The sequence below is a fragment of the Metopolophium dirhodum genome, chromosome 7 (assembly GCF_019925205.1).
Source record: "Metopolophium dirhodum isolate CAU chromosome 7, ASM1992520v1, whole genome shotgun sequence".
NCBI lineage: Eukaryota > Metazoa > Arthropoda > Insecta > Hemiptera > Aphididae > Metopolophium > Metopolophium dirhodum.
In genome coordinates, this window is record NC_083566.1 from 15,867,868 (window position 1) to 15,881,379 (window position 13,512).

General features: G+C 38.4%; 1 protein-coding gene and 1 long non-coding RNA gene across 2 annotated transcripts in view; both read right to left on the bottom strand.

The window, feature by feature from the left end:
* The window catches only part of LOC132948174 (uncharacterized), a 258,391-nt gene that overhangs the window by 42,189 nt on the left and 202,690 nt on the right, over positions 1–13,512 (bottom strand). The window lies entirely within an intron of this gene.
* LOC132948130 (transmembrane protein 132B) overlaps positions 1–13,512 on the bottom strand; it is a 61,305-nt gene that overhangs the window by 3,755 nt on the left and 44,038 nt on the right. Inside the window, exons 2-8 of the mRNA XM_061018456.1 lie at positions 10,707–12,220; positions 8,322–8,465; positions 7,938–8,161; positions 7,623–7,794; positions 4,346–5,150; positions 2,715–2,987; positions 2,069–2,498 (exon numbers count right to left, since the gene is read on the bottom strand). Of these exons, the coding sequence (XP_060874439.1) occupies positions 2,069–2,498; positions 2,715–2,987; positions 4,346–5,150; positions 7,623–7,794; positions 7,938–8,161; positions 8,322–8,465; positions 10,707–12,220 (3,562 nt within the window). The remainder of the gene's footprint in view (positions 1–2,068; positions 2,499–2,714; positions 2,988–4,345; positions 5,151–7,622; positions 7,795–7,937; positions 8,162–8,321; positions 8,466–10,706; positions 12,221–13,512) is intronic.

Below are 13,512 nucleotides of genomic sequence, written 5' to 3' on the forward strand. Positions count from 1 at the left end.
AGGATTAAGGTATGTATAGTACCTATTTGGTTTTTACTTTTTGTACAGACATAATAATAAAATATATTAGAAATACCTACAGGACGTATATTGGTATACCTGAATAAATACAACCAAGATAAATACACGAATTTAAAGAAAAATACTTGTAAAATTGTTCACTAATTTCGTACAAAGGTGGGTACTTAAAATTTATTTTTATATTGCCAATGTTCTATGCCGTTAAATTTCGGAGCACCAGATGTATATTTACATCAATATTTTATTATTACAATTCTTATGTTTTTAGCAAAGTACTTAATAACATTTTAACTTTTAAGTTGTACTCGAAAAAATTTGAATGTTTTATAAATAAAATATTGTATACGTCAATAGAAACGCATCGAACGATGAATGTTATTTATTTACCATTATACTTTAATTTAAACAAACAGAAAAATGTTAAACAGAGGAAACATAAATAAATAGTTCTCGCTGAGCTAAAAGTCAAATTTCTTTAATAGAAAATACACGAATTACTTTAACTTTAGGTAGTAACTATTGGAAATATATTTCAATGAATCGTTGAAATCAAAACCATTATAAGCTCTCTTATAAGTCGTTAATAATAATATTCAAATTTATTTTCAATACACCAAATTATAGCCAAGTTATAAGTATGCTATGTACATACAAATATATACAAAATACGCATACATATATATTGATACACATTTTATTATATTTCAACTGTTTAAACCGACACATATAAAACGCATTATTATGAAATAATATAATCTGTGCACCCTACCACAAAACAACGATAACCCAAAAGTACCTACTTAGAAACATAATGCGAGTGTTATTTACAAAAGGCAGAGTGCTGCAGAACAAAAGTAATAACTTTATATAGTGCTCTTTAGGTGAATTTTTGATAATCATTACGAACACATGCTAGTTTTAGATATTTTATCTAAAATTTCTGTTGGTAAAATCTAAAGAAGAAGAATCTTAAACGATGAGCGGCACGATACTTAACTGGAAATAATAGTACCCTCAAAACATTCAACTAACTAAATCCAGTTAAATATTTTACGAAATTCGTGTTGTTTTAAGTAAAGTATAATGGTGATATTGTTATGTTTTACTACTTTAGAAATAATAAATCGATAATTTTCTCAACTTTCACTATATATATGTATATTACGTGTACAGACTACAGAATAATGGTGATGGAGCACTGTTGGATGTAGTGAAAAACTAAATGTTGAAAATAAAATATAATTAAAACGATTAGTTGGAGAGAATAGAGGTTTAATAATCAGACGAGTTTGTGGAAGCTGTTAACGCAGCCGAAATATTAGTGAGTAGAATTCGGATACCAAATATGGACTCGTAATTTGTAAATAATAATAACGATGAAACAGCATTGGAAAAATACCACCAAAAATGGTCTTGTCCAACATTTCAGATAGTTCATAAGTCATAACGGAATTATATACGAAAGATCTTTCGGTGCGGTGTGGCCGGGGAGAGGGAGGGGCGATCTTATTGAGCTCTTCCGTAGTTCCGTCTGTGTTAATCGTATCTACGCGTAATCATCATGAAGGTTAGCAATATTGACATAAATAAATGTCGTGCTAACATAATATATTCAAATTCAAGTAGGAAATAATTCAAAATTATGAAAGTTCAAATAATAATAGAATATTTATCGACAAAGTGTCTGATACCACATAACCGACTCCCTACTTCTCTGCACTGTTAATATTTTATTTATAGTTCACAGTTGTCAGATTTTACAAGAGAAAATTTATAGTAATCGATCGGGACCAACTTCTTACGCGCTGGTAATTTAGACGTTCTTGTGTAAACGAGATACATCATATAATAATAAGAGCAGACGACGGAATATCTAATACGTTTGATCGGGAACATGTCACGTTCCGATCACAAACCTAATGGGTAGCAGCAAGTGGAGCAAACGTTTTCGTACCTCTCCTCTACCACCCCAACCCATTGACGCTGTAAAAGAGAAACGAACGATTCTCTAAAATATAATCTCTTTGTCGTTAAAACTGATACTTACACTTTCCATAGTTTATTGAAAACGATATTGCCATTGGACAGTCGGTCCTTAACGCTGTACGTTGAAGTATTGATCTGTGGAGGAGGATTTCTGCTGCAAACTTGCTGTTGCTGCTGCTGGTGGTTACCGATGTTACCACTACCGTTGTTGTCCACGCCATAAATGGGGTTTGACATGATTCTCATATTGTGCTCGTTGATTTGTTGGTTGTTGTTATTATTGTTGTTATTGTTGTTGTTATTGTGTGATTTGTTGCCCATGGACGGTACCAGCATGCCGGACGAACGTTCCAACGTTGATCTGCCCAACCACACCCAATCGTGGGCGTTCATGGTCGGTTCATCTGACAAAGGTTTGGCACTGCCTCCACCACCACCGATGCCTCCACCACCGTCCTTAGCCCCGTTCATGTTACCCATGAACGATTTTGCTAAAAAAAACACAATAATAATATTATTTAGGTATGATTACAAAATAAAATATTTCGATTTGAAAACAGATATAAATTCACCGCGAAGTCTATAATACTTGAGAATAACTGGCAAATTTTTAAATTTCATATAAATACGTCATTCTCAAGCCGATTTCCCGGTAAACTCGCATCCGTGCAATTGAAATATAATACGACCGAATAGACGGTTCTTACTCATCAATGTGGTAGTGGGCATTTCCAACGAGTTCTGTTTGTATCTGGATGCGTAGACGACGCATGATATGACGAACGCCACGATGGCGAAACACAGAGCCGCCAACAGGGTATACATGCCGAGTTCAAACGGGCTGACCTGAGAGGGTACTTTATGGGCATGCACAGTTGTGCTCCCAATACTGTTGGTGATAGGGTTGACGACGTTGTTATATGTGTGTCGAGCTTGCACCGTGGGTTCATCGTTGTTTTCGTCTATAATGCCAGCCATTCCTAATCGTTGGATGAAAAAATTTCGTATTAGCTAGGATGACGCTCTATAGGTACGTCTGCTGCATTGCAGAGCGATTACGATTTATTCGAATCGCGTTGTTATAAAATCTAATAGAGAAATGTGCAATTTGAAATTCGCATTACAAAAGCCTCTCATGTATATTATAATATTCCCTTTAAATCGCCACGAATACTATGCAAAGTTGTTGACAAAACATCTTTTAATTAAAATTGTAAACGTATTATGGAATTTGAATAACTATTCTACAAGCGAAATAGCGAACGTATATACGGTCTAAAACAATAAACTGTATTAATCCAATTCCGGTGTGTGCGCGCGGCGTTAAATTTAATTTAGCACCACTTATATTGTGTTCTAATGTGAAAGTTAGTAATTTGAAAAGTAGTCACGGTTTGACAATAAAGTAGTTTAGAGTGCTTTTATTGGATTTATTATGTCATAATAATTATAATCGATAACAATAATCAAATATGTAACAAAAGAACAATCCACCGTAAAATTAAAAATATTACCGATGGGTTTGTTATATAAAAGTGAGAAAAGTTTATAATAAATTGACATAAAAAATAACATTATGTAAACACTGTCTATCAGGTAATTCTACACTAATGGACGTAGAAACTGAATATATATTACAGCAGTACATTTTGTTTCATTCACCTATTTAATATTTCAACGTGAAAGGTAAACCTTAAAAATCGATCAGAATACGAAAAATGTCATCTTCGTGAACGAATATTAGAAATAAATTAAAATCTGTTCGCGTGTCGAGAACTAAAGTACCTACATTATACTATTTATATTTTATGCGACCTAACTTCAAATCGTTGTGGACATTATAAGTTTAGTAGCTACTGCGCACAGTGGCAATCGTGTTAAATTTAATTCTCCCGACGTGACGCGAAATTTACAAGAGAAAAGCTTCTTTGTGAGGTTAAACAAAAAAATAAATAAAAGAGTGGGCGAAATGAAAATGGTGATTCGGCGGAGATCTTTGTGGTTATAATACTGTAATAGTAATAACGGATAGAGTGATAGAAACGCACACTGTAACTATAATATGATCGTTACAAAACGAAAATGTGGATGATAAAAGTTAAAAATGAAAACTATGTGGCGGACAACAACTATAAATGCGCGTTACCAATTTCACTGTCTTAGAAATGTCGTCGTGAACTCGCCTTTAAAGTGCGCTCTCGGATAAAGAGTATAATATAATGCATTCGCCTTCGCCAAAACGACATAATACAATATTACACTACAAAAGTCTCGTTACATATTATTGTTATTATTGTTCATATTATATTATACTATAATATTATGTAGATCGACTTACCCGACGAGTCCTTGTTGTGATCCTTTTTGTCGCGGGGCGGTCCTACGTTCAGTACGCCACTGCCGCCGCCACCACCGCCGTCGTTCTGAACGAACTGTTCGACCGAGTACGGAGACGAAGAAAAGTCCACCTGGACTTCGGCCGCCGTTTCACTGAGCGTGGTAGGCAGGACAGTTTTCCGGCCCCCGCTGACCGCCACCGGCTCATGTTTGCCGCAAGCGTCGGGCGGGCCGAACGAAACGCGCAGCAGCTGCCCCTTACCGGAACCCACTGCTATGACCCGAGGATGCGGAGAGGCGGCCATCGGGGCGAACGCCACCACGTCGGGGTTGGTGGACTCGACGCGGAGTGCGTAGTCGGACATGGCCACCGACCGTAGGGGTGTACGCGTGTCGTCCGTGAACCACAGGTCGATGTCCAGCAGGCCCTCCTGGTACTTGGCCGTCAGCTTTCTGGTCACGGACGTCTCGGCAATGTAGTTGTTGTCCACGGCCGCGTCCGGCCGGATGTTCAACTGCAACCCGGACACGACGTTCACTGCCAACCGGGCCACGCTCACCTTGTCGCTGACCACCCGGATCTCCTTCGACACGAGCACGTGCCCAGACAGCGCCGAGATCACCTGCACCTCTGTCCGGCCCGGGTTGTGTCCGCGCACGATCTGACCCGTGATGGACGCAACCCGCGGGTCCGAAGACCGCAGGTAGTGCAGTAGTAGATCGGTCACCTTTAGCCACGTCCGACGGTTGACGAAGTAGCTCACCCGGCCCGAGTCGTGGTCCGTCGCCTTGAACCTGGCGTATATCTGCAAACGACACGAAAATGTTAGCATTAGGTTAGTGTGTACATGACATATATATTAGTCCGGTTTAATCAAAGAGCTATACCCCGAGCTATATATATATAGAAGCAATAGATTTTTAAGATTTGTATCCGTCAATTGTAATATCTATAGAGAACCACACTTATCCTAGTATGTTTGATTCCAACATTACTAAAAGTTTTAAATTTAAATACCTTAAAAATAGGGAGTAACAAATTATTTTTGTAAAGTTGCTGTGCGGCACAGTGGCTGTAAGAGTAAGTTATGAGAGTAAGCAATGACCGCTGCTACCAGTTCCCGGATGGATGACCAGCCGGGTCCATAGAGGAAAAAACCTTGCTACACATAGGTACTCGTATTACTAACCAATCCTACCAACCTTACCAACCGTAACTCAATAGCTAATAGCCATAGTTGACCGGCTCTAGACCAATAAAAACAAAATTTACATTTTTTTTATAAGTTTCTCAACGATTTAATTGATTTCTCGAAATTATTAACTGTGATTAATTTTAAGGTACCTACCTAATATTTGTATATATACCTACCTAATAATAATAAAAATCCGAATTAGTTATCACACGCAATAAAATTGTTATATTTTGAAATTAAAAACGATTATAACCTACGTGTAATCTCGAGAAAAACTCTATTTGGTACACGTGAAGGTCAGCCAAATTCAATAAGTCTATTAAATGCGGAAGCGTTGATTTAGAATAATAATAATAATAATAATAATATACTTATTACTTATATACACCTGACGATTAACTCGAAGCACGTGATTTTCGAAAATTACATTACATCAAGTCATATGGTATTACCGTGGAGTATAGATAGTGCTATAATAGGTACACACTCAATGGTACTACGTTTTATAAAAATGCACGTAACCCGATATGGGAGCGACTGTATTATAACCGCGTACCTATATCGAAAGCCCAGAAAATGTACTTACCTATATTATGACGGTAGAGGGTGTGAAAGGGAATTACCGCAGTGATTCTACCTCGTTTCACTCCGATTCGAGTGCGTATTGTAACTGTTCATTAGTTTTTATTATGATTATTTCTTTTTTTTTTCTGCGGTGGACGTGTGTGGCTTGAAATGTTTGAATAGGATGTTTTCAGAGATAAAGCCGTACGGAATAATACGCCTCTTTCTGGGATTATACAACTACATATTATTATGCGAGCTTTCCCTCGACGACTATATTTACGATGGTCGTTGTCCAATTAATCCTGAGTTAGGATTTAATTTATATTAATTCATTAAAATCCCTGTTTTTATAAAATCCCACGTTTTAATACTGTATTAAGGTTTTTTTTATTTTTTTTTTTATAAATCGTTTTTAAATTGTTAATTAAAAAGTATTATATTACTCACGTAGGTATTCATATTTTATAAAGTAGCGGTAGGTAATCATTTTATCAAAATTCGTATAAAAACCAAACTAATTTGATAACCATAGCGGGTTATATTTATATTTTTATCACAAACTATAATTAATAAATTTTCGTATTTTCCTCGTGATGGAGATTAGAGTGTCTTAGATAATGTAATATATTCTCGTAACTCAATGATAAAGGTCAATTAGCCGTTGTATAAGTTGGCTAATGAACGGAAAAAGTAAAAAAAACTTTCACTTTTATCGAACATTGTGTTCATAAAATGAAAGCACTGAAAAGTCGTTTTACAAAAGACTATTATTCTTTTCTACTGTTCTTGATTATTTAGTACGGTTGTTTAAGTTTTTTTTCCCCAAACTTTTTACGAGTTTGGAGTTTTCATTAACCGAGAATAATACAAGCTAATAAAATTGTATTATGGCCTAATGAACAATTATTGTTTAAGTAATTTTTATTTTGCAAAGAATCGAATAATTTATTTTCATGGTAATCGTTTATTTAAGAAAGGTGATGAATAATTTTGTTTTATATGTTTTTTTCTTTTAACTCGAAAATTATTGTGAATAACTATTATAATTATGCATTATATGAATAATGTGAATAATCGAAATATTAGCCAGTAGGTTTTATATCTTACTATAACATTATGGGGTATAAAGATGATTAGGATGCGGTGATTTAATTGCAATACATATATATTTATTCAGTGTGTTTATAAAAACATTGCTTTTCTAGCATAAAACTCGTTTCATAAATCTAAAAATGTAATATAGAAACTTTGATTTTAGATTTTTGACAGTTTTCGAATATTTTAATAAGTCATATTTTTTGTAGAAATAGATTAAAAATAAATAAATATAAGATATGTGGCACTGTGGTGTTTTATTCATAATTTTTAAATATATTTTTAGTAAATGAAAATGTGTCCTTCTATATATCAGGTGTTTGATGATATATTTTAATAATTTATCTCATCATTATAGTATATTATGTATAATTTTAGGGATTTAAATGGGTACCTATGGTTATTATAATATTATCTTACCTCGACCGACGTCTGTTGAAATCTCAACTGGCAGCTGGTCTTTCTGTCGTAGGCATCGGCAACCATATCCTCGGTGATCATTTCGTTCAACCGGAAATCACCGTCCGGCATCGGTGATTTCATGTGAGCACCACCTTTGCCCTCTGCGGACCTTTTCAACTTGTTGACGTAACTGTAACACACCGCGAACATCACATAATTTATGATATTATACTTTGTGCATATACTTCGCCCGACACGACTTTGGCATATAGTTAGGTGAAACTATATTGTTAGACTTAACAATGAGTAGTAGAAAATAAAATCGAAACTCACTCGTCCATGTCGTCATCGGCTTCTAGGCTCACCGGTACCCGCCAGCCTTTGATCTGGTTCAGTTTCTGGTCAGCAATGGTTAGGTCCATTTCATTGATTTCTGGCACCCACACGATGAAATGCGCCGTGCCTGTATACGTTTCGTACTTGACGATTACCGTAGCATTGGACGATCCCCGGATTTCCGATCCGTCCACGTACACCGAACTGCACGAAGACGTGACCTGTACGGGAACGAGTTAAATGCATAAATATCATATTATGTACTCAAAGGGAACCGGTCGGTTAGAACATTTACGCCAATAATAATAATATTTTACCTATATTTACTTTTTTGAATATTGTATTACATTATTATACATTAATAGCATTTATGGAACCTACCTTAAGCACGCTGTCGTCCTCTATCTGACACACGGACTGTCGGGTGACGTCGGATATTTTGCCCGCGTAGCTGACCACGAACACTTTCATCGCATGCGATATCTGCTTTCCGGTCAATACGGCCGTGTTGATTATTTCCCAGTTCTGTATAAAATATATAATATGCACGCGTATAATAATCAAATTTCATCTAATACTCTAATCTTAAATTTTAAAATGTATACTGTATAATATTATTGTTGTATCAATTATAATAAACGTTTCGAGGTAATAATAAATAGGCACCGCAGCGGCGACCCCCCGCGGGCCATTGAAATATTAATTTTCCATAATGACACCACGGTGCGTTTCGTGAGTTATTTCACTCGAATACGTAATTCCCTGCGCAAATCAGTTACTCCACGAAATACTCGGGGGGATCTAAATAATTTTACAGCGCGGCGACCTATATTATACACTATACACACCCACCCACCCACTCACACACGCCTAACATATCAGATGCACGTTTCACGGATGCAACACGGCACCTGCACCCGTCCCACGACGCTACGACGATGACAAATTTCGCTCTTCTGTACGCGTCCCCGGAAGCGAATCGATCTGTCATTGCCATCCACCGAAATATATATGGTACACGCATTTCATATAGGTATAGGTGCTAGGTATGATACACTAACCGACCAACCCTTTACGCGGTGATTCATGATGCTGTAAACGGACGGTGTTCGCTGTTCATACTCGCTGGGGATTCGAAAAGTTGTCGTATAATATACCACGCGCCTGCAAAACGGTCGGGACCCCAGACCGCGATAACACGAAATCCCTATTAATTGACTCGCCGCATGTGTTGTACACGCTATAATACGAGCAAGAAAATCGAAATACGTCGACGCTCGTGTGTGTATAAAAATAACACTATATTATGTTATATAGGTTAGGTTATATACGCGAAAATACGATTTCTTTACCGCTATTATCGGCCGGGCTTTGTCGGGAGCTCGTCGTCGGACAATAAACTCTTGCAAAAACGTCATAATCGTTGGATTTACGAGGTATTCCTTGCGATAATTAACCCACTCGAACACGCCAGGTTTTCGGTTGGTTTTTATAAACGCGCCCGGCGGCACGGGTCGTCCTTTGTGTTACCATTTGCACGTGTAGTCGTGGGAAACTCACCGGCAACACTACACACAACTGCAGCTGCTGACAGTTACAAAAGAAGCGTATTGCTAAGACGTAACAAGACATTTTTAATTCGATTTCAAGCTTACGAAAACATATCATATGATTACACGTTCCTATTTTTCGAAGTAAGAGAGCGGAGTAAGAAGTACTAGTAAATTACATTTAGTATAGATATACCTATTACCTACTACTAAATTACTACTACATTTATTTACTATTTTAAAGAGATCATTTTTCCGTTTTCTCAAAAGAATTTTTATCTGCAGTGAAACATTTACGAGTAGAATGGGAATCGTTTTTCCCTGCAACAATTTTTCATCGTTTTACAATTTTAAAGACTAACATTAAGTATCTAACTAGTTATACAATGTGTATAAAAATATATAACACACCGACACATTCGCAACACATTTACCTCAACGCTCTATCAGTGCTACTAAAATTAAAAAGTATGATAATCATAATATAGTATCAACATGTAAACAAATATAATAAAATATCTTGAGTTCAAATGTGTTGTTTATACTGTATAGAGATATAATCATGATTATCAATTTAATTATTATAAAGGTATAATATTATATATATATATAGATTCTTGAATAATATTATTATTACAATATTGATACCCAATATATTATTTTAAGTACCTACTTCATAATGATAATATATATTTATATAATGAATTGGTATAAAACAAAATAATGTAGTAAGTAAACCATAGTAAAAATTAGAACTTTGCAATTCCTTGAAAATCAGTGAGCAAATGTTGAGAAATGTTGTGAGGTTTTGATAAAAGTGAAAATTATAGATGTTGAAAATTCTAGTTGAAAGGGAAGGTTTGCAAAGTATTTAAATTGTTATATTTTATACGCTGTGATTTTTAAACGTACACTATATGAAATGTAATATTGCATGAACCAATAGCCAGACGGATACATTTGGCTGTTGTCTGTCTGATTGTTCGAGAAAGACTTCAAATGGATAAACCTATTCTGACGGGGTTTTCACTTTTTACTGGTATTGTATTATATAACGGAAAATGAAAGAGTCCGTATGTTTGTAGCATATGGATTAAAAAAATACCCAACCAGTTTTTGACGAAAATGTCAGGGGGATCGTTTTTAGAGTGATGTTAACATGACACAGTTGGCACAACAATAATATTTTACAACACAAAACATCAGACGGACTTACCTTGGATATGGGAAGTACAGCTTCGGTGTCGTCCTTGTGTATCTCGAACCGGGCGGAAATCTTGCGCTTGACGCCGTCCAACACGCCGTTGACGCCGTCCAGGTAGAGCATCTTGGTCGCGGCCCCGGATAGCCGGGCCGTCCTCCTCCGTCCGGCCAGTACGGCTGCCTGCCGCCGGTGATGTTTGTACGCGGCGCGGTGACGGTCAACCTTGGGCTGGCCTCCCTGAACGGCTGCGGCCGACGTCCAGTTGGTCACGTTACCCGCCGCCTCCATAACGTACTGCACGGTCCAAACTACCCGGCCCTCCTCCCACACGTCCTCCGCCTCCGAGTCCACCTGCAGCAACCACTGCAACACCTCCTCGTACCGAGAATTCGGCCACGTAGCCCCGGCGGCCGTGGGCAGACCCTTGTGCACAGCCGTCACCGTGATCTGAGTGCCCCTCGGGTTCGATGTGTAGTTGATTGTCCATCGTTCCGGGTCGCTGTTTTCTGCACTCAACACCCGCAGTCCGTTCTTCACTTTGGCCCTGAGAATAAATCCTTTGATGTTCTGCTCCTTGGGTCCGGCGTCGAAAAACACGGGCACGTACGTGAACGACTTGGGATAGAGCGGAACGGACGGGACGAGAGTCAACAGGTACGCGTCCGTCTTGAGCTCCTTGTACGGGCGTTGGGCGTGTTCCAGGGCCGCCTGTCCGATGTAAGTGAACGGCTGGAGCTGCACGTCCGACTGACTGCACCGGTGGTCGGACTCGAGCAGCGCGTAAGAGATCTGTACGTACCGCTGCGGCGTCTTGACCGGCTTGGCGTCCGGTGGGTTCAGCGGCGGCCACCATTTGGCCGGCAACACCAGCCGAGCGGTGCAAACGCCGTCCTTGGGGTCGGGCTTGCACGCGGCAGTGACCGGCCGCTCAGCTCCCTCGAACGTGGCCTTGGCCACCGCGCACAGTTTACCGTACGACGACGAGCCAGAGGCCGACCGCGCAGAACCACCGCCGGCCGCGTCCGCGGCGGACAGCGGCATCGGAGGCGGAGGACCGGAACCGGCAGACTGCGACCTGACCACGCTGTAGCCGACGTGGAACAGCGTCCGGACCACCGGGTTCTCGCGGTACACGCGCCTCTGCACCAGGTGTGCGGACACGTCCATCGACGATATGTCCACGGCCGATGAGTAGCCGACTGACGAACCGGAACCGTTAACGCCGCCGGACATACCGGCCGAGTTCGGATCTGGTATCAGGTAACGCGACGGTACCGTTTGCTTGGTAGAGAACGGCCCATAACTGGCCCTGATCGACGTCTGCGGTACGTCCTGCAACACGGTGAACCTGTCCACGCTGAGCACGGCACCACCGCCGACGTCGTCCTCGCCGTCGTCATCCTCGCTGCCAACGCCCATTTGCTGTTGCTGCTGACGGTTATTGCCGGGACCGCCACCAATCGGGTGCCGGACGAAGAATCCTCCGTCTGGGTTGTCGAAATGCACCTCGACAGGAGTCACGAAACCTATAAACATAGATTTATTAATTGTAATTTATAAGCAAAAGATGTTATTGCAAAATGTTTTGTACATATAGAGGGTTGAGGTCGGGGAGGGTGGATAAGGCGTATACGATACTTATGAGTTAAGGTTCTTATTGTGTTTGGTTAAAATGCGATCGCGCGTGATTGAATTGTGTACAATTTGTGTCTGTGAATTTATCGAATCAATTCCATTACATGTTTATTTTATCATCCATCAAATAATAAAACAAAATAATATAGTTAGCCAAACGTTCAATAAAGGCAATAGAGGCCAAATGGCTCGAAACGGCTCAGGCTTGGATTTTTGTGTAATACACACACGAACACATAAATATATATTGTATACATATAGGAGTAGAAACGAGTTTATTGTTTATTATATTCGATGAGCATTTTGTCTTATAGTCTCGTCATATAACATGGTCATATAACGACTTTAGGCTTGAAAAATTTATATTCTTCGCATTGATTTGATTTAATAAGTAACATAAAAACCCAAAGGATCAATATTTTGCAAAATACCTACATTTATATGTGCGGTTAATATTTAAACTCGACACGCGCAATACTATCGATATCAAAGTTGTTTCATTTATTGAATTTTTAATGAAATTCATAAGAGGTCTCATATAACAGCTAGTAACAATTTCGATTGTCGGGATACCGTACGAAATTGGTTAAAACAACACATTTTTTATGTAGGATAAAATAATTGTAAATCAACAATTAGTTTCTACGAATGAAGAACACTTTACCCGTGAAGATTCTTTCTTAGTACTTACTTACACCCTTTGCATATTTCATTAGTAAAAAAATTAAGTATTTTCAAACGCAAATAAAAACACAAGACAGAGCTTATTGAAATTAAAAAGAATTTACTGTTCTACGACCATGCGACCATTTTATTCTGTCAAAAATCAAAATATTATGTTATGACAGTTCTATTATTTAGCTAGGTAGTTTAGCGGCATCTAAAAAAATAACGAAAATACGTTTAACGACGAAACTGCTTACGACAAACCAAAACTATCGAATAGTTTTACGAAAACTTCTACGAAATAAACTGAACATATTTAACAGTGAGCGGTGTGTGTCACATTGCATTTGAAAGACCAACGAAGACAACGGAAGTCTAAACTTGCGGTATTATTCAATATTTAATTTTCTCGTTTCATGTACTATGACATCTGTCAACCATCGCCACAACAAATATAAACGAAATAAACGTTTTCATATATACATATACCTACGATACGAATAATAAATTACGACTG